A 21,955-nucleotide genomic window follows, 5' to 3' on the forward strand; every position below is an offset into this window, starting at 1 on the left:
AGAATAATCTCAACAGAATGCCCCTCCCTTCTGGATTATGCAGAAGGTGTGGCATAGGCAGACATTGGACTAATGAATGTAGATCAATAAGGGACAGTCAAGGTAACCCTTTGTCATCGGGAAATGCATTGAGGGGCCTCTCTCAGGCCCCCATGCCAAATTTGGTTCAGTTGTTTCCTGTCATCATGGAGGAAACTCCTTCCCAGAGCAATTAAAGAACCTAATGACTCTTGTAAGAAACCATACTGCTCTGGATGATAGAACACCTGTAGAAGAGAGAACAAAAATTTCAGGAGAAACTATAAAGCAAATATTTTGGTAAACCTCTGTAAATGATCAAAGACCAAAGTTAAAAATAAGAATAATAATCCCAGCACTCGGGAGGCAGAGCCAGGCGGATCTCTGTGAGTTCGAGGCCAGCCTGGTCTCCAAAGTGAGTTCCAGGAAAGGCGCAAAGCTACACAGAGAAACCCTGTCTCGAAAAACCAAAAAAAAAAAAAAAAAAGAATAAATGACATTGTCATTGAAGGTCTTGTAGACACAGGTATAGATGTAACAATAATTGCACCAGAATCTTGGCATCCAAATTGGCCTCTTCAGGAGGTAAATGTTCAGCTTTTAGGGATTGGAATGTTATCTCATGTAATATTATTTCCTTCTTGGGTCTCTGATGGAATTGAAGACCAGATAGTTACAGTTATAGTTTTCTTTGTTAACAAATTCAGAAAAGAAATTCACTAAAGAGGTGTAACGTGTATAGGGTTGAGAGACATTAAAAGATAGTTTTGGTATTGTAAATGGATAGAAGATGAATAGGTACAACCCTTTGGACTCACCAAAATAGGATAGATAATGGAGTATTTTCTCTGAATTTGTCAAATGCTAATGGACTAGACACTGTTAATGTAATTCTTGACTGTATGTATTATATATAGTTCTTGTTCTTATTGCATATAGTTGTATATAGTTTTTTTATATATAGTTATAACCTTTTTTATTTTAGACAAAAAAGGGGAAATGTGGTGATATTTCATTTGTGCTCTAACAAATAAAGCTTTCCTGAAGATCAGAGGATGAAGCTAGCCGTTAGTTAACCATGGAGGTTTGGAGGTCTGTATAGATAGGAGACAGGAAGTGATATGGCTGGGTGGAGAGAGGACTATAAGGTGGGCAGAGACAGGAGCTCGGCCCCTTTTCATTCTAAGGAGTCGTGGAGGTAAGAGGTGACTTTGGGGCGGTGGTGGTGCACGTCTTTAATCCCAGCACTTGGGAGGCAGAGGCAGGTGGATCTCTGTGAGTTCAAGGCCAGCCTGGTCTACAGAGTGAGATCCAGGACAGGCTCCAAAGCTACACAGAGAAATCCTGTCTTGAAAAACAACAACAAAACAAACAAACAAACAAACAAACAAACAAAAAGAGGTGACTTTGGCCTCTCCTTTACTTCTCTGATCTTTCAGCATATTACCCCAATATCTGGCTCTGGATTTTTATTATTAAGACTAATTAAACTACAGAAACCCTGTCTCAAAAAATAAAACAAAACAAATTAAAAATACTAATGTTGAAACATTCTTGAGTATTTGCCATGATCTTGAATCTGCTTTAGGTGGAGTGGAACTAAGAACTGTGCTGAAGGTGGAGCTCAGTGATTGAACCCCTGTTAGCAAACTATGCTATAAACTGAGCCCACCATTAGCCATATTGTCTTCCTCTGGGTCTGTCTTTATCTAAATAAAGGAGACCAATAGTTAAAAAAAGACCACACTCAAGGTTAAAGAGCCCAAATGTGGAGGAAAACAGGGCTGACGGTTGACCAGATGGTAGTGACACTTGCCGAATGTACTGACTGAGTCAGGAGTTAGAAGCAAATAACCAAGGGCCCACACAGATCCAGAGGGAGCATAGCACAGGGAGACGGGATTCCATGTTTAAATGCACAGAGTCTCCGGTTGTGTGCCAAGCTGAGGGCACACATGGAGTGACACCTCTGGGTCCCCTTGGCAGTTTTCCTGATGATCCAGCTCCCTAAGGAGCAAAGATCAATGTCAAGTCAAACGACTGGACTTCAGAGTTCTCAGACCTCTACAGGAATACTAAGCCTTCTCTTGGCTTTTCTTTTGTTTTAAACCAAGGGAAGGCTTACACCTGAAGCGCATTCCTAATTAGTTTTAACAATAAAAACCAGGAGTCAGATATCAGGGTAAAGCTGAAAGGTCGGAGAAGCAGAGCAGCAGCCACACCACTAGAGACTTCTTACCTCTACGAATCCTCAGAACAAATGGTGGGGGGGTGGGGTGGGGGGAGTCCTGTCTCTATGAATCCTCAAACGGAATGGGCCAAGATCCTGTCTCTACTGGCCTTATGTTCCAGTCTCCACCTCCCTAGTGCTGGGATTAAAGGCCTGCACCATCACTGCCTGGCTCTGTTTTTCTTTTAGACTGGTTCAATCTCGTGTAGCCCAGGGTGGCCTTGAACTCCTGATCTTCCTGCCTCCTCCTCCCAAGTGCTGTGATTAAAGGTGTGCACCACCACTGCCTGGCCTTTATGGTTAACTAGTGGCTAGCTCTGCCCTCTGATCTCCAGGCAAGCTTTATTTGTCAGAACACAAACAAAATATCACACAACATACTCTCTCAAAGTTGAAACCATTCCTGAGGACTTTTGTTCATTCAACATCTCCATATTTAGAAGTCACTTTGCTGTAAACCCAGATAACCATAATCTGGGCCAAGAATTAGAACCAAATAACCAAGAGCCCACACAGATCTAGAAAGAGCATAGCACAGGGAGACGGGATTCCCTACTTGGCAGCTTTAAAATGAAAATCATGGCTATACTCTTGAAGTACAACAGAAGTCTAACAAGTTTCTTAAATTGTCAGATATATTCATTTTCAAATTGTTTCCTTCTCACTCTTATGTTTTCGAAATTTTGTGAATCCGTTGGTACTTTTAAAATGTCTGCTAAAGCAGGGTGGTGGTGGTGGTGGTGGTGGTGGTGGTGGTGGTGGTGGTGGTGGTGGTAGCACACGCCTTTAATCCCAGCACTCTGGGAGGCAGAGGCAGGTGGAGCTCTGGGTTCAAGGCCAGCCTGTTCTACAGAGTGAGTTTCAGGACAGCCAGGGCTACACAGAGAAATATTGTCTCAAAAAAAAAATAGATAGATAGATAGATAGATAGATAGATAGATAGATAGATAGATAGATAGGTGATAGACAGACAGACAGATACATAGATGGATGATCACTTTAGTCCATTTTCTGTTGTTGGCACTGAATACAGCAGTCTGGGTAATTTACACAGAATAAGGGTTGTGCCAGCTTGTTGGTGTAAATGCCTGGCATTGGTATCTGCTCCACATCTAGTGACAGACTTCTGGCTGCATCATGACATGTCAGAGGTAATCAAACATCCTGAGAGCCAAACCAAGCATGCCAGCTCGAGCCTTTCTTCCTCTTCTTTGTTTTTTTGTTTTTGTTTTTTTTGAGACAGGGTTTCTCTGTGTAGCTTTGCGCCTTTCCTGGAACTCACTCTGTAGCCCAGGTTGGCCTCGAACTCGCAGAGATCCGCCGGCCTCTGCCTCCCGAGTGCTGGGATTAAAGGCGTGCGCCACCACCACCCAACTTTCTTCCTCTTCTTATAAAGCCACTAATGCCGTGGGGTAGGGGAGGCATCCTCATCATCTAATTCCTTTAATTCTAATCACCTCCAGAGGCCCCCCCTCCAAATACCATCAGCACAGAATTGTTAGACCAGAAGTCAGTGTCAGGGGTCTTCCTCGGTCACTCTCTACCTGGCGCTCACCCCTTTGACTGGACTGGCTATCCAGCAAACCCCAGGCATCCTCTTGTCTCTGCCCCCCACCACCACCACCCAGTGCTGGAATTAGAGCATGTGCCGCCACATCTGACTTTTTATGTGATTGTTTGGGATCCAAACTCAGTTCTCCATTCTTGCAAGGCCAGTATTTACCAACTGAGCTGTGTGCCCAGCTACAAATTAACATTTTCTGAATATTAACTGTACTGGGCATTTTATCCATGGGCTGTCACTCCATCAGAACAAGCCTATGCTATGGGTGCCAGCATTACCTCCGTGTTGTGGGAGGAAAAAATTGGGACTTGAAATTAAATAATTTATCCCCAGATTATACACGCAAGCTATGCAGCTGGAATTGGAGCTTAGGCAATTTGTTCTAAAGCTCAACTCAATCCCTAGACACTACATGCCTCAGAGGAAAAACTGTGTCTCCCCAGTTCTAGCAATATTTGTAAGAAGCAGAGCGGGGGGGGGGGGGTGTGTGTGTGTGCAGCTCCGGGAAAGAGTGCTTGCCCTGCATGTGTGAGATCCTGTGTTTGTACCTCAGTCTCCCTAGCACTGGGGAATGGGGGCAGCAAGGAGACAGACAGAGAGACAACAGAGAGAGAGAGGAGAGGAGCGGAGAGGGAGGAGATATAAGAGTCTTCCAGCACATTCCTTACACAAACCATTTACAGTTCTAAGGAAATGAATCAGGTTTTCATTAAAATCTAGCCAGATTACAGATACCATTTTCATGCCCTGCTATGTGAATATGGTCCAGGGGACTCTCGCCTTTCCAGGCTTTACATTTTTCATCTATTGGTTCTCCCTTGTAGAGCTAATAGAGGCTATTCATCTGCTTATTTATTTTCATTTTTTCTTTCTCGTTTACTACGCATGTGCGTGTGTGTGCTTGAGTGTGAGCACACGCACATCATGAAACACATGTAGAAATCAGAGGATAATTTATGCAAGTCGGTTCTCCTCTTCCACCTTGTTAAGCCAGAATCCTTCTTCCTGCTTCTGCTACCATGCTTCATTCTCCAGCCTCGCTGGCCCCAAAGCTTCCAGACAATGCTCCTGTCTCTCCCTCCCTCTCACCATAGGAATGCCGGGATTACAGATGCATGCCACGGCATCCAGATTTTTTATATGGGTTTCGGGGATCAAACTCAGGTGATCAGGCACCTTTACCTGCTGAGCCATCTCCCTGGCTCTGGAGAACAGTTATGATAATGACTAATACCAAGAACTGCTACACCTGCCATCCCTCTAAATGCATTATGGCCTTGTTTCTCACAACTTTAGAAGGTTTATACTCTTTTTTCTATTGTGTCAAAGCATACACACATTTTACTCTTTTTGTGTGCAACATACTAGCATTAAATACACTCACATTTAGTGTACAACCATTGCTACCATCTATTTCCATACTTTAAAAATCACAAAACTGGAGCTCGGGGAGTCAGCTGTGAAGACACTGGGTCTCCCCCACTCAGCTGAGCTGAGAACCAACCGACCAGCCGCCAGGACAATGCCTAACCCAGAGCAGCCAACCAACCGATCACGGTTGAGTGAGCATATTCATCGCCAGTGTTGTCGTCAGGAGCCACACCCTCCACCCAACGGGAGTGCACCGCCTGGTGCAGAAAGCTAACTTGTGTCTCAGTGACACTTGATACAGGCAGTCCTTGAGACAAGCTGGAGTATATATAACTCAGTGATACGCTCTGGAGCAATTAGAGATGGGGAGCTTTGTGCCTGTTGTATTATTATTTAATTATTATTGTATGTACTTATGGGACAAAGAGTGATAATTCTATACACATAGAAAATGTGTCGTCATCAAACCAGGAGAGTTAGCATCCCATCTAACATTCAAACTGTGACATCTCACAGTTACCATTTCATCCAGCTTCTCTTAAACATTGCCCTAAACCTCTTTTCTATATAGTTTTTCAATTATTTTATTAGTCTGGATTAGTTTTGCTGGCATGTATGTCTGTGCATCACTTGCATGCAGAACTCAGAAGAGGGCATCAGATCCCCTGAAACTGTTACAGACAGTTGTGAGCTGCCATGTGGGTGCTGGGAACTGACCTGCAATCCTCTGGAAGAGCAGCCAGTGCCCTCATCCACTGAGCATCTCTCCAGCCCCTGTCTTAAACCTCTTATTAAGCCAGGGCAGTGCCCTGCATCTATAGTCCCACGTACCCAGTGGGCTGAGGCAAAAAGATCCTTTAAACCCAGAAGTTCAAGACCAGCCTGGGCCTCATAGTAAATCTCTCAAAATCCAAAACCAGAAACAACAACAACAAAAAATTGTGTGGTGTTTCAGTACACGTGTGCAATGTCTGCTTATACATCTATGTGTGCAAACAGTATAACTGGCATTTGACAGGACTCAGCATCACCTTCTGATTGGAGCCTTTGAGCGTCTCCCTTCTAGTTACTGATAAAATAGTCGGTTCTTGGGAGCTGGAGCCACCCCACTGCAGAACCCTGGAACTTTCCCTTTCTGTAGCCTTTCTACTTCCTCCCAACGTACACTCCCATCTCCAATACTATTCCTCATTCTGGTCTACTTCTTCCAGCAGCCACATGTGAGGGGCTCTCTGCAGGCGTCGGGCAGGGAAATGAACTGAGAATAGGTGAGAATGAAAACTCGGTTCCAATTGACTTGGTCAACCTGGATCAAACCTTCCAGAGAGTCTAATGCCAGACAGTTTGGTGCCAGCACATTTACACTCAGTAAAATTTAGAAAAAATCATCTTCCTGGTATAATCCAATCCCCAGTGCACAAGAAGCATAATTACATCAAAATTCAACTCAGGGTCCATGTCATTTCTTCAAGAAGATGGGCTCTAGAGAAAGGCTGCCTGTGCTAACTGAAGGGCCTAAGGAAGGATCTGGCCTGGTCATAAAGATGTCGTAGAGGTCATTTGGGCTATTAGCCACCTCTGGGCCCTGGTTGTGGGAGCTTGGGGGAGCCCTTGGCTATACAGATAACGTAAGGGTCATTACGATTATTTGGTATCTCCAGTCCTGGTTGTAAGAGCTTGGTATGGCCTAGCCCAACAGATAACACAGATCACCAGGCTATTAATCACCTCCAATTCCCAGCTTTCTAAGTGAAGACCAGATTCTACATCCATTCCTTTGGGAGGACAATGTTGTGTGCTCAACATACTTGGTTTTCCTGGAGATCCGTGGGTGCAAGGACCTACATGCTGGACTCCCAACACACATGGGAGAAAGATTCTTACCCATTCATCTGTTGATGGGTATCTAGGATGATTCTATATCTTAGCTATTGATACCAAAATAAATTTAAGAGTACAGGTATGGTGATTTTACTTTCTTTAGACACTGCTGAGCAGCGGTTTGATTATGTGGTGGATCTGTTTTCAGTGTTTGAGGAGAACCTCCATTCTGTTCTCCTCAGTGGCTGTACTGATTTACACTCCCATCAAAAGTAGTAAGAGTTTCATTTGCTTCATATCTCACCAGTATTTTGGTATTCAGTCATTTTTGTCCTTTTTTTTTTAAGATTTTATTTATTTGTTTATTATGTATACAGTATTCTGTCTGCACATATCCCTGCAGGCCAGAAGAGGGCACCAGATCTCATTACAGATGGTTGTGAGCCACCAAGTGGATGCTGGGAATTGAACTCAGGACCTTTGGAAGAACAAGCAGTGCTCTTAACCTCTGAGCCATCTCTCCAGCCCCCATTTTTGTCCTTTTTAAAGACCAGATCTTGTATCTCTTCTCAAACTCACCATATAGCTGAGAATGGCCTTGAACTGCTGACCCTCTAGGGTGCTAGGCTTACAGGTAAGCACACTATACCTGGCTTGTGAAACTGGAGACAGAACCTAAGGCCACGGCACGCTAGCAAACACTCTAACAACGAAGGTACATCCCCAACCCCCACGTTTTTGTCTTTTTTTTTTTAAAGATTTTATTTATTTATTTTATGTATATGAGTGCTGTATCTGCATGTGCACCTTTATGGTGGAAAAGGGCATCAGATCCCACTATAGATGGTTATGAGCCGCCACGTGGTTGCCAGGAATTGAACTCGGGACCTCTGGGAGAACAGCCAGTGCTCTTAACCACTGAGCCATCTCTCCAGGCCCCATTTTTGTCTTTTTTAAAATTAGGTGTATTATTTTGTGTGTGTGCGTTTGTGTGTATGAGTAGTTTAGAAGACAACTTTTGGAAGTGGGTTCTCTCCTCCTACCATGGAGGTCCCAAGGATGGAACCCAGCTCATCAAGCTTAGCATCAAACACTTGTACCGCATGAACTATCTCCCAGGTCCTTTTTTTTTATTTTTTTTATTTTTTTATTTTTTTTTGGTTTTTCGAGACAGGGTTTCTCTGTGTAGCTTTGCGCCTTTCCTGGTACTCGCTTTGGAGACCATGCTGGCCTCGAACTCACAGAGATCCGCCTGCCTCTGCCTCCCGAGTGCTGGGATTAAAGGCGTGCGCCACCACCGCCCGGCTCCCAGGTCCTTTTTATTCTTTGTAATAATAGCTTTTCTAATTGGGGTGAGGTGATCGCTCATTGAAGTTTTGATTTACACGTCTACTGCTAAACAGACATTAAACATGGCATTAAACACTTTTCTCATAAGTCTCTTGACCATTTTAATTTCTTTTGAGAAGTGTCTGCATAAATTGTCCTTCTCCCCCCCCCCCTCCCCACCCACCCCCAGACAGGGTTTCTCTGTGTAGCCCTGGCTGTCCTGGAACTCACTCTGTAGACCAGGCTGGCCTCAAACTCAGAGATCCATTTGCCTCTGCCTCCCAAGTGCTGGAATTAAAGGCATGCACGACCACCGCCCGGTTAAAAATTGCTTTTTTTTTTTTTTTTTTTTTTTTTGGTTTTTCAAGACAGGGTTTCTCTGTGTAGCTTTGCGCCTTTTCCTGGAACTCACTTGGTAGCCCAGGCTGGCCTCGAACTCACAGAGATCCGCCTGGCTCTGCCTCCCGAGTGCTGGGATGAAAGGCGTGCGCCGCCACCGCCCGGCTAAATTGCTTATTTTTAAACTGGATTCTTACTAACTCTTTTTGAGTTCCTTCTATATTCCGGATAGTAATCCTTTGTCAGAAGAAATACTTTATAATATATAAGCACTCGATTTTGCAGGCTTCTTTTTCGCTCTTGACTTGCTGCGCCAGAGCGTGTGACTTTGGAGGAATCTCATTTGTCTAATTGTGCCTTTATTATCTGTGCTTTTGGTGTCCTCCACCGTGACTGCCTCTGGCTGGGAAAGCAGCCTCTTGGAGGAAGAAGAACTTAAATGGAATCTCGTGGTAGAAAGAAGTGGAGCCCCAGGCGTAGGTGAGCAGGAGCCCATCGCAAACAGAGGGAAACAGAAGCATCAGCCAGGCATGGACTCTTGGCTGCGAAATACCTGGAGAATGTGGTCAAGGCTGAATTGTGGAGGGCTCTGCCTGCCAGCCCTGGCATTTCTGGGCATCTCTCTTCGCCCCCTGTGGACTTGTACACACAGAACCCGGGCCACCCTCTGCAGGATGGCAGCAGCTGGCTGGCCTGGCCATTCTGGTCTTCCTGGTGCCCTGCCACCCAGAGCAGGCATACCAGCCCTAACCACAGCCTCCTTCTCTCCTGGCATAAGTAGACGGCAGTACAGACGCAAGGCTAGGCACAGGGGCCCGGGAGTCCCCTCCAGCCCTCTGTCTTCATAGGCCTGGTAGACATGGAAAAGGCAGCCTGTCAGAGCAAGCCTCTCATTAAAGATGGAGTGGCTAACAGGCCTCTCTGCGCATACTAATTACTTGTCTCCAAAGAAGCCGGCAGAGGGTTGACTGGCAAAGCTGAGCAGTCTGAACCCACCGCAGCCAGGCTCCCGCTGTCATGTTTATTTCCCTCTTCCAGAAACTCCCTCCCAGGCCCCCTTCTGTCTCCCTCTCTGTTTTCAAGTAATTTCTGAGTGGGTGGTTACATGTAGGACGCTCCTGGGGAAAGAAGACTCGGAAAATATGGAAGAGAGTGGGCTCAATAACGTCAGTTAAACTTAACTCTTCCTCTTCATAAATATCATCTAACCATATTGCTAGACATTTGATTTTATAAAGAAGAATGATATGTGTTCTTGTGCCCAGTAGCCTAATGTTGCTATTTCTAGCATTTTAATATTTTTCTTTGAGTTTTTCTACCATTGTTATACATTAGTAAGATACACTTTTAAGAGGTTGTGATTGCCGGGCGGCGGTGGCGCACGCCTTTAATCCCAGCACTCAGGAGGCAGAGCCAGGCAGATCTCTGTGAGTTCGAGGCCAGCCTGGGCTACAGAGAGAGATCCAGGACAGGCACTAAAACTACAGAGAGAAACCCTGTCTCGAAGGAAAAAAAAAAAAAAAAAAAAAGGTTGTGATTACTCATTCCTCTGTATTTTGCCTTGTTTCTGCTCATGTTATGCATATTGGAAAAGCTCTCACCCTAGCCGGCTTCCTCGGTGATCCTGGTCTTCCCTGAGTGCCTCTGTTTGTCCAGCGAGGTGGCTTTGTTAACTAGTTTCACAGGTATCACTCAAGAAATTACCAAGAGAAACTAAGTAAGAGCTTAAAGAAACTGGAGTTGGCAGAAAAAACTATACATGAGTGTGTACATGCATGTGCACGCATCGAGCGCGCATACACACACACACACATACTCACTCACTCACCCCAACCCAGGGTGTCTTTTTCCTAATCCCTACAGCCTGTTAATAGGTTCCATTAGAAGGCAAGGAGGAGGGGTTGAAGTTGCAGATGGAGTTGGGGCTGCTAACTGGCTGGAGTTTGGTTTGCTCTGGTTCCACTGACCCCAGGGTCTGGTACGTGTCCATCAAATCTCTACCACGGAGTTATACCCCGGCCCTCATGTTTTATTTGTTTTGTTTTGTTTTGTTTTGTTTTGTCTTGAGACAGGGTTCCATCATGTAGTTCAGGCTGCTCTGAAATCCACAATCTTCCTGCCCCTACCTTCTGTACACTGGGATTACAGTACTGTGCTCAGTTTGCGAGGCTTAAAATGGGAAATTATTTTGGATTTTTTTTGGGGGCGGGGTTGATGTAGTTATGAGGATTTTTTTTTTTCCTGAGGCAGGAAAAAAGACTCTGTGTAGCCTTGGCTGTCCTGGAACTCACTCTGTAGACCAGGCTGGCCTTGAACTCACAGAGGCCAACCTACCTCTGCCTCCTCAGTGCTGGGATTAAAGGTGTGTGCCACCACCGTCTGCCCAGATAGGATTTTTTCGATATAAGGACTCAGAAGGGAGAACCAGAGAGACCATAGCATAAGAAGGACCCCATCCAACGTTGCTGGCTTGGAGGAGGGGACACAAGCCAAGGAATTTGGGCTCTTTAGAAGCTAGAAAAAGGATTCAGGGAAACAGTTCTTTCCTGGGATCTCCAACAGAAACCACAGGCCTGGCCACACCTTGATGTCATTGGTTCATTGAGACCCATTTCAAACTTCTAACTGCTGGAAGTGTAAGGTAATACATTTGTGTTAGCTAAGTCACTAACTGTGTGTGAGTTGTTATAGCAGCCATAGGAAACTAATACAGCGGCCAAGATCAGCTTTCAAAGGCTAAGCGAAGCAATACGCAAGTAGTCCAAACGCCAAGGCAAGGCCTTCCCCGGCTTGTCTTGGCAACTCCTTGCACCTTAAGCAAGCAGCCCAGCCAAGCCCCCACTGAAGCATTAGAAATACTTGCTAACAAGGGCGGCAACGGGGTCTTGTCCAGACTCACACAGTCACCCATGCTGTGTTAACAGAGGCTGTGGTGTCTCAGAAGAGGCTGAGACGTGGACACTCAGGGAGCAGTCAGCTGAAGCAAACGTTTGCAGAGAAGAAGTGAGAATCCAGATCACCTAGAAGAGGTCTCCTGTCTAGTGGTCCCCACGAATCCAGAGATCACCCCTTGGCTCAAAGCAAAAAGGAGGTGGCCAGCACGCCAGTCCGACCTATCTATCCCTTCTTTAAGGAAGACAAGATTTTCCAGGAGCTCTCAAGAGCTTGCTATTCCGTCTCTTTGTCCAGAACTGGGTCATGCAGTCACTTCAAAACACAAGGGATTTGGGGAAAGGGATTCAGTTAACAACAACAAAAAAAAAAAACCAATCAAAATGGATTGGGAGTCTGTTGGTAAGCAGCAGAGAGAGGAAGAAGTATTTCACAGTTTTCCGTAGTTCCCCACACCCTGGGCAAGGCGAAGAAAGAAAAGCTAATATTGTTGACCGTCTATCTGAAAGAAGTCTAGAATACATTATACACCTCAGCTCGTTACCCTCTCCGCTGAGGACACTGAACAAAATTAGTTGGGAAGTAATTAATTTGCCTAAGGACACATGCTCAGCAGGAATGGCTTGCAAAGCCGCTCTGCTGTCTCCTTCAGCGCGCTCCCCTCATTCCCACTCAGAGCTAGGAGAACTGAACGTGTTCTCACACGTGCAAGGCAGGCTGGAAGGAGCCCAGGAGGCCTGACAGGAAGCAAACGCCCACCTTGCCAGACCCGGGCTCAGGAAGGCACATCTCATCCGATTTCGTTTACAGTACCTGGAGAAGGCTGGCAAAAGGACTCAGCCAATGGGTTCAGTCCCCCAGCACCTGCTTGGTGGGGGCAGGAAAATATATATGTGTGTGTGTGTGTGTGTGTGTGTGTGTGTGTGTGTGTACATACATGAGCCTGGTAGCATAGGCCTGAAATCCCACTTTACTCATAAACTTGAGGCAGGAAGGTCCCAAGTTCAAAGCCTGCCTGTGCAGCTTAATGAATTCCCAAGATGAAAAGGGGGCGGTAGGGGGACGCTAGGGATGCTGGTTGGTAGTAGAGCACTTGCCTAGCATGTGGGAGGCATCAGGTTCCATCTGCAGTCTGGACCGTGGGCCCTAAGAGACAGGAAGGGTGTGCATCTTGTTGATGAGGTTGTGTAACTTAGGTGACCGAGAAGCGGTGGATCACAGGGTAGAATTGTGCGCTCACTTAGTTACTAATTCCCAAAGAATGTCTTTCTGGATTTGTAAAATCTAAATCTCTTAGGCCGTGTGACTCTAAAATATCCCGAACTTCCCACTCCTAACACTCGGTGAGCTCCACTTTGGGGGTTCAGGAGGCTCGAAGACTTGCCCGTGGTCATAAAGTCCTGAGGCAGAATGGGCCTTGGATGCTGACACCCTGACCAGAAATCCAGGTGCAGACAAGTCCCAGGCTTTCTCTTAAGCTCCCATCCGATTCTGCTGGGCATTCTGGACCTCTTCATGTCTGCCACGACCATTGTTCGGGCTCAGCGTGTCTGTAAGACTGAAGTGAAAGACTTCTCAGAGGTACAAAGGGCCTTGCTGCCTGTGGGACTCGGGAGACATTGAACCTCTGATTTCACCGGCCCCATTTACTCTCCAAACTTTGGTCCTTTTGATCTGTGCGCTAACACACTTTTCTTCTCGTTGCGTTGACCATTGAGTCGGGTTTTACTGAGTCCTGACAAGCACGAGCGTGTTGGACTCTAGTCTCACAGCTCTTACTCTCCAGGACATTCGATGAAGCACCTGCTTCAAACCATCATTTGTTCCCCTGTTAGCGAGATGGTGCCTGGAGCTAAGTCCTGGTCCATTGATGAGATTAAACGTTCTTGGGGGAACAGGAGGCTTTGGGCTGATGAGAAATTTCAAGCTCTGAGTTCTGTCTGACTCCACGGGCAACTGGTTGAGCCTTCCACGCTCTGTTGTGGTTTAGATATAACCAACGTTCTCATGTGGGAAATTTATTCTCTGTGTAGCCTATCCTGGAACTCGCTCTATAGACGGGGCTGGTCTCGAACTCACAAAGGCCAGCCTGCCTCTGCCTCCCGAGCGCTAGGATTAAAGGCGTGTGCCACTACCACCTGGGTATTCACGGGCTTAACGAACCATCCTCAGCATTTCCGTATCGTTTGAACTCTGTCCACCTTATAGATTTACAATGAGGAAAAGGCTTTCCATACAATGTAAATCCCTGGTCAAGCACTGGCTGTCTATTCCCCATGTGCCTTGCACAGAGTGGCTGAATTTGGGAGGAAAAGTCCCAGAAAAATTCTCCCTAGCTGAAGTGAAACGCAGCACCGCCAAATATTTTCAAAATGCCAGGCTCCCTGAGAACACGGACAGGCTCTGTCTGTCTGTTTTTACATGAAAAGTATTGGATGCTAAGGCCACTGTGCACTGCTTTTCACTGCGCCGGGGCCGTTTTGAAGGGACTGACATGATTTCCTCGCCTGAGATAATTCTCCTGAGGCTTTACTCTTTCCTAATGCTTTATACCAAGATGGGGTCTGGCATCTGTCATTTCTTCTTCCCCTCTGACTGGTATCCTCGGGGGCCTTTCAGGACTTTGCCCGCTGGGTTCTTGGATGGTGTTTATTAGCCAAGGCATCTGTTATTGGTGCCTTCTGGCCCCTTCTGGGAGTCTCTGGATTGCTGGTGAGGGCTGGGCTAACCAGCCTGCATCAACAGGAGTCCCGGGGGCTCAGCCGCTGTGCTATTTCCTGATTGGTGTCCCTACAGAGGGAGCAGGACACAGCCTGGCAACCTTACCTCTACTTCCGGAGCAAGTCAAAGAGCCAGCCCCAACGGCAGATCCAGCCTGGGTATTCGGCCAAGAGATACCTCCGAGGCCTTTTGCGGACATGGTCCCCTGATACCGTGTACAGGCTCCAGTGTGCAGGTCAGTGGGAAAATGGGAGGGAGAGAACGCCAGTCTCCCCCACCTCTCAGTCTGATGTGAAGGGGTGTTTCCCATTGAATGCCAGAAACATCAGGATTTAAGGTCCAATTCTTCACTAAGGCAAAGTCCCCAAGCTTTGGAGTCCACAAGCCTCTATCCCAGCTTTTATCTTCACTGACATTTGCAGAAGGAAGGGCCACCTGAGTACTTGGCCCGACGCCCACTGCTCAACCTCGGCCCCTCACATTCCACAGCCCAATCCAGAACTGGCTTCCCAACCTACCCCACACCTGAGGCCTCAGAGATCTTCCAACTTACACCCCACAGTCCACAAGACAAGACAAAAAGGAGGTCTAAAGACAAAAAGTTATTTATTTGTCCATAGTCAGCCAACCAGAAGCAGAGCTGGACCCAGAAGGCAGATACTTCCTGCACCCACAGCTCCACATTCTTCCCAGCGTTCCCAAGTTCCCTGTCCAAGGTCATCTCAGGTCATCTCAAGAAGGCAACTCTCCGGCACAATCCCCTCAGGAGAGAGAGATGAACACCCCTCCGCCTGACAGAAACCCCAAATGCACTCTGCAGACTTAGGAAAGCCTGAAGCAGGAATTCGAGTTGCCAGATTCAGCACACTACACCCACACAAACAGTGAAACTCACAATATTTGGGACATATTTCTACTAAAAAGAGTTCATTGTTTATCTGAAACTTAAACGTAATTGGACATCCTGTATTTTATTTGGCAGGCTGCGGGGGATGAGAGATGGGTGGGAAGATGTGCCAGACCGCACTTCAGTTGTTTGCCGTTTCTTCGGCACCAGCACACGGGACCAGAAAATTCTGGCTTGCTTCTTGTTTTACAGGTTTACCTGGGAAGGGAGAGAAAACAGTTCCCTGCCCCAATAAGTGGCGGCTTGAAACAAAATGAGAGATGTGGCCTTGTCTGGCAATTGGCTTTACTTTCAAGGCAGTCCCATGGTCACAGGCAGGTCTGTTTACTTACCACTTGTGAGAAAGAGCTTCTCAACCAAAAAGGGGTTGTCACTGGCTGAGGCCAAGGCAGGGCAGGCTGCTGTCCCACAGTCTGGGCTCAGGGTCCTCCAGAAGGCGGGCAGCTTTTATAAAACAAAAGAGCTCAGCTCCGTCCATGGCGTCATCTGGCTAGCATGCGTGGTCTAAGAAAAGGTGCAGGGACCTTGTATTTGCAGGGCCCCTTGCCATAGCCCCTTGCTAAAGTGTCTCTTTAAAATAGGCCCTCAAGCTGGAGGAGCAAATGGGGAGGCTTCAGTGAGAGGCCAGTGTCCAGACAGCTCCATCATTCTCTTCCCCCTCACCTTGCAGACGTGAATGAATTCTCTAGTCTCTTCTCCCTGCCCCTGTGATGAATCGACCTCACCTTTCAAGACTGTTTCTTTTCTTTTCCTTTCTAAATGTACGTTTTGGTGTTTTTGTTTTGTTTTGTTTTGTTTTGTTTTGGTTTTTTGGTTTTGTTTTTCTTTTTCTTTTGAGACAAGGTCTTACCATGTATCCCTGGCTGGCCTGGAAATCGATGTACAGATGTCTGGCCTCAAACTCACAGACATCCTCCTGCTTCAGTCCGAGTGCTGGGACTAAAGGCACAAACCACCATGCCCAGCTTTAAAAGTTGTTTAAGTTAATGTTTATGTTAGTATACAAAGTACTAGGTTTCATCAGGGCACCTTCACACACAGGTCATTAGAGTGTGTCCTCTTTCCTTCTCCCGTCCGACTGCTCCTCAGCCATCTTTCTTCACGGTTAGCGCCTCTTCTGCCTTACATCATTGCCCTCTGTATCTTCCACCTCCCTCAAGATTCTTTTCCTGCCCTCTCATGATGCCCTTTAAAGTTTCATAACCTCCATGCACATGCACGTGCACATACACATTTATGTAAACAAGCATATACAAATACTTTTCATCTAGACTGCATATCTAAGCCCCAATCTCCTACAAAGGCTCTTCTAACAATCCCAGCCAATAGTCAGCATCTGGCCTCACATCACACTGATACTCAGAGCTACAGAGTTGAGTCCAGAGAGTTCCATCTCTCCAACCGGCTGTGAGAAATGCATGCCTCGTTCCTCTGTGTCTGCCCTGCAGCCTAGCAGACGGTAGGTGCTTGGTAAAACTTCAGGAAATACTGCAGAATGGTTTCATTAGACTGATGATCATGGGCAGACAGAAGAGAGTAAGACATACCCACTGTGATTAATCTCCTTCTGGAGCAGAGCAAGCCTCCTAGTCGACACCTAGGAAGCAGCCACGGTTTGGTTTTGTTTTTTCCCAACAAGGACCTAGTTCTTGGGAATGTCGATGTGGGACATTGGCCCAGAACCAGAAGCGCCCAAGGCACTTGACGGGGAACCTTCATGCATTCCATCTGAGTTTTCTAATCCTGCTCATCTCCTAATTGTCCTCTTTAATGTCTGTTCAAAGTGGGGAACGTGTAGTTTCCTCCAGAACTCAGGATTGGTTATTATACTTCCCGTCAGTAACTCCTGACCTGCCCCTCAGGACACATCAAGGATTCTGTGCTGCTCCAGGACAGTCAGCTCGGGGTACCCAAGAATCTCCGGCCACACCAGGATCTTTCGGGTGTTCCCCCAAAATACCATCTCCTGCCTGTCTTCCCTTCCTTTTGGATTCAACAGAGACCATCTTATGAACAAGGTACGAGTTCATTGTTTTTTTCCATTTCTCATGTGTGTGTAGTAGGATGTGCATGTGTATATGTATACTTGATTGTGTGTGGGCACACGTGGGTGGGTGGTGTGCTCGTCTACACATGTGTGGATGCGTGCTGAGGCCTGAGGGTGATGCCAGAATCATTCTGCAACGCTCTTCCACCTTATCCATGGAGGCAGGTCTCTCAATCAAACCCAAAGCTCATTGATAGGATAGTCTTGCTAACCAGCTTGCCTTGGGGATCCCCTGTTTCTAACCTCTGAGGCCGGAACTTTAAGCAGCCTGCCATGCCCACCCAGCATGTGAGTGAGTTCTGGGAATCCAAACTCCGGTCCTGATGCAAGGCTCACACCTGAACCGCTGAGCTGTCTCCCCACCCTGTACCTGTTGACGGTGTGACCAGTTCACAGATGTTTGGATGTTTTGACAGTTTAAAATAGTTTCGCAGAAAAAGATCTAGGGGTTCTGGTTCCATCGCCTTCGTCTGGAAGATGAAGGGGTCAGTCCTAGAAAGTGCGGCACGTGGGGCTACCCAGTAGAGCAGCCATTAATCACCTATGTCTAGTGAGCACTTGAAATGCAGCTATTGCAACTGTGAAACTGAGTTTTTAATTTAACTTTGATTCATTTACATACAGATAGCTATACGTGGCTAGCGGTTACTGTACTGAACAACATAGGCCTAGACTTCAGTGTTCAGATTTCTGAAGTTTGTTCTTTTGTGTTTGTTAGTCGGGTTTAGACAGGGTCTCACTATGTAGCCCAGGCTAACCTAAAACTCACAATCCTCCTGCCTCAGCCTTCTAAATGCTGGGGTTACAGACATAGGCCTCCATCTAACATTCTTTAATCCTGTGATTTTTGTGACAAATATATAAACTTTGGAGGCATGAATCTGTTTTGCATGGCTCTCCTTTGATTTATAAGATGGAAGATCTTGAGCAAGTCGATTAGCCACTGATCATCCATTTGTTAATCTGTGCAATGGGAATATTAAGACTATTCAGGACTACACAGAAAATTATCACGATCCGTCTTTAACTGATGTTTTTTCTTGGGAACGTGTCATTCAGAGCTGTGAGTTGCCTTTGGTAAGAGACAGGAAAGGATGGATGGGAACAGAGCTCTTGAGACAAATGCAGGAACCCAGCATCATGTACAGGTATTTTCCTGACATCTAAAAGTTTCCAGAATCAATGGCAACGTCAGAACAAGCTCTCTCCTTGGGAAAAGGATCTTGTTGGATAAGTAGAGGAAGTGTGGAGCATGGCAGGTCCTCGGAGGCTGATGCCATGGAGCCTTCCAACTATGCCGTTTTCTTGACCATGGTGCCACAGGACTCTGGTCAGAACCTGGTCCACATGTAATTTGTCTCTATAAAACATACTGGTCCGGCGATTGTCTTTCTCATTACCTGTTTATACCACAAGTCCTATGTGCTTTGTTAACATGGGTTGAAATGTTAAACCACTTGATTTTGGAACATTGAAGAAATCACATTTCTGGGCAATCCATGTCCTGGGGACTGGAGCCCACCTAGGTAATGTGTCCCCACGTGGGGACTCCTGCCCTTCTCTGGATGGACAGCTATCACATCAGTGTCCTGTGCCGTCTCTCTTCACAGAACCCCTGTCTCCAGTCATTAGCCTGGGATTTGGATGCTCTGGGAACCAATAAAGTGGGTAGTGAACTGCATGCAGCACTTTTGCTGGGGGATGGGTATCAAGACTTCACAACTGTGGGGTCTGTGACTTCACTGACACCGTTTACCAAGGAGCTGTCACTATCAGGCAGAAGCAGAGTCGGTGGTCATAGCACAAGATTCCAAGCCATATGTCCTCTCCGGGCCTCAGTGTCCTCATTTATAAAACTGAGTGGCCACACCACATACACTTCATAGGCCCGCATGTGGGAGTTCAAGGGGGTAGTTGCAGTCTCTGGCACATAGTAAGTGCTCAATAAATGTTAATTACAGACCGCCCTAGATTTTTTTTTTTCCCAACATAATTACTAATTGCAATGTCCAATTGCCTGTGATCACAGGGGCAAAAAAAAAAGTCAATTTTAAAGAACGATATGCTGTTCAGAGGTTGAAACTTGGATCCCACTGTTTTCTTGGTTTTAACTTCATTTTTCCTTAGCTTCACTCTGTTTATCTTTTTTTCTCTTTTTCTGAAGAAGTAGGAAAAGCCCTGGCTATAAAGCTCAGAGCCCCAACAATAAGCCAACCTATGCCCCCTGGTGCCTCAGTTTGCTCATCTGTAAAATGGAAGCAATGGTATCTGCATTCCTTCCCCTGTAGGCTTCTGTGAAAAAATTACCGGAGGACTGGGGAGATGGCTCAGTGAGTGAGACCACTTGTTGTGTCAGCAAAAGGACCTGAATTCAAATCCCCAGACCCATCTGAAGGCTAAGTACGGCCATGAGCACCTGGAACTCCAGTATTTAAGAGTGGAGGCCAGGAAAAACCCAGTGCTTGCTGACCTGTTAGTCTAGCTAAAATGGTATGCTTCAGGGTCAGTGAGGAAAACCTGTTCAAAATCCAAGATGAAGAGTAAGAGAGAGGGAGCCAGACATTACAGTGCATGCCTTTGATCCCAGTGCTGAGGAGGCAGAGGCAGGAGGATCTCTTTGAGTTCAAGGCCAGCCTGGTCTGCATAACCAGCTCCAGGGCATACAGGGCTGTATAAAGATATCCTGTCTCAAAGAGAAAAGAGAGAGAGAGAGAGAGAGAGAGAGAGAGAGAGAGAGAGAGAGAGAGGAAGGAAGGAAGAAGGAAGAAGGAAGGAAGGAAGGAAAAGAAGGAAGGAAGGAAGGAAGGAAGGAAGGAAGGAAGGAAGGAAGGAAGGAAGGAGAAGATTCTTGGTATCCTCTCTATGCCCGAGACAGACACAGAGAGAGAGAGAGAGAGAGAGAGAGAGAGAGAGAGAGAGAGAGAGAATATGTGTTCATTGAAAAGAGAATGGAGAGAAAAGAAAAATCATAGGGGAGGGTGGGGTAAAAGCTTGCCAACAATTCTAAATTGCTAGCCTGAAGCATGTGATTGGAATGGTCAGAGTCCATGTTTGATGTACAAAAGGGACATAGCTTTGGTCTCCTTTCAACAATGTCTTGCTCTTCTTGCAAGCCTGGTTCTCTTGAGCACAAACTACTGAGCCAAGTGACGCCGTGTACTGAGAATTGTTGCTCTCACGGTAGATTGCGTCACATATTCAATCTCACTGTGGTACGGCCCAAGAGAAGTGACCTGTGTGTACCCTCTACCCACCTCACACATTTGATGTGCACAGCTACTGAGTGAGTGCCCGTTTGGCTGGAGTTTCACTTCCTCCGCCCTCAGAAGTATATCTGACTCTAAATGAATCATCTGACCAGGAAGGATGGATCTGCAATCTGGCTTAGCATCAAAAGATCATTCTAGAAGTCCTCAAAAGGTCTTTCGCGCTATCTGCTCGGTATGGAGTTAAGGTCCTCTTGTGAAACAAGCCAACATGGCCCTGGGCTATCCATTAAGTTCCCTGAGCCACAAAACCCAGGGAGACTTCTGAACTTAAACCTGAGCTTGGGTCTTATCCATCAGTATTTCCAACACCGCTTCAAACCAGAGTACCCTTCAGGCAGAGGAAGCGGGTGGGGAGAGCTGTCCCCCAACCCCAGGCTTTTGACGCTACAGCCAATGACACCAAGGATGAGAATGATGAAGGCAGGCGAGGCTGGCTGTGAAGAAGCCCGGGAGCTCCCAGCCGCCCAGCTCTCCATCTCACAGGGGGCACTCAAAGGTTTCCAGTGCCCTTGGTTGAAAGAAAGCCCCATATTGTTCCACAGAGCTGCGTGCTGGGAGTGGAGGTATTGGGTACAGCTTGGCTCCAAACAAGGAAGGCTTGCCAGACTCTTTCAGCAATAAATCTACCTTGAGCAGCTGATGAAAATAGCTGCAGGACCCTTTAAACCACCGCTGAAAGATTTGCTAACTCTGCCTCAGTCATCTGTTGACTCAGACCCGCCCTGCCAACAGACAGGGTGAATCCAGAGCAAGGCAGCAGCCCTGCCTCCCCGCATTGGACAGAGGGAAGCCCAAGCAAACCACAAGAGACACCCACAAACCCTAAGGTCAGGTTTCCGATTCAGCATCGCAGCAGCTTACAGGTCAGGGCTGCAGGTCAGGCCACACTGTCACGCCACCACCCCGGGATCCCTTGCACTTCACACAGAAATGGTCACTGTCGATATCTGGTTTGAGGCCCAGCCACCTCTATAAGGAAGTGAGGGCAAGACATTGGGATCCCCGGTTTACAAAACTTCCATTTCACACTCTCCTGACACCCAGGGCAGCCCGTGGTCTACCAACAGGGTGCCATTTCCACAGAGGCACCGTGATGGGTCTGAGGTTTCCAGCTGACCCACTGTGACCTTTGCAGACCAACAGGGCCTGGATGAAGGGGAAGATGAGATTAGTGCATACGTGGACCAGAGCCACAGCCATCGGTGGACTCACATGACGCCACTCAGGAAGCAGCCACGGCAGGGAAGATGAAACCCGAGCCGAGGTACCCTTTCTGTTCCTCTTGACTGCTGGGGGGAGTCTCCCTCCCTTCCCTGTTTCCTGAGACTCTCCAGAGAAGAGAACTTTGACTCTGAATACAGTTTCCTTAACTGTCACCCAAGGAACCCTGGCATTGCCGGATGCTCCTTTTAAAGGGGTCTTCTGGGGGTAAACATGCCTGGGAGAT

The 21,955-nt window shown here is 46.9% G+C and overlaps 1 protein-coding gene across 1 annotated transcript in view; it reads left to right on the plus strand.

The window, feature by feature from the left end:
* Kiaa2012 (KIAA2012 ortholog) overlaps positions 1–21,955 on the plus strand; it is a 114,709-nt gene that overhangs the window by 6,555 nt on the left and 86,199 nt on the right. The window contains 4 exon segments of the mRNA XM_052749551.1: positions 14,361–14,520; positions 17,055–17,210; positions 21,644–21,750; positions 21,752–21,772. Of these exon segments, the coding sequence (XP_052605511.1) occupies positions 14,361–14,520; positions 17,055–17,210; positions 21,644–21,750; positions 21,752–21,772 (444 nt within the window).

Source organism: Peromyscus californicus, unplaced genomic scaffold (genome assembly GCF_007827085.1).
Source record: "Peromyscus californicus insignis strain IS unplaced genomic scaffold, ASM782708v3 Scaffold_21__1_contigs__length_65335640, whole genome shotgun sequence".
NCBI classification, from domain to species: domain Eukaryota; kingdom Metazoa; phylum Chordata; class Mammalia; order Rodentia; family Cricetidae; genus Peromyscus; species Peromyscus californicus.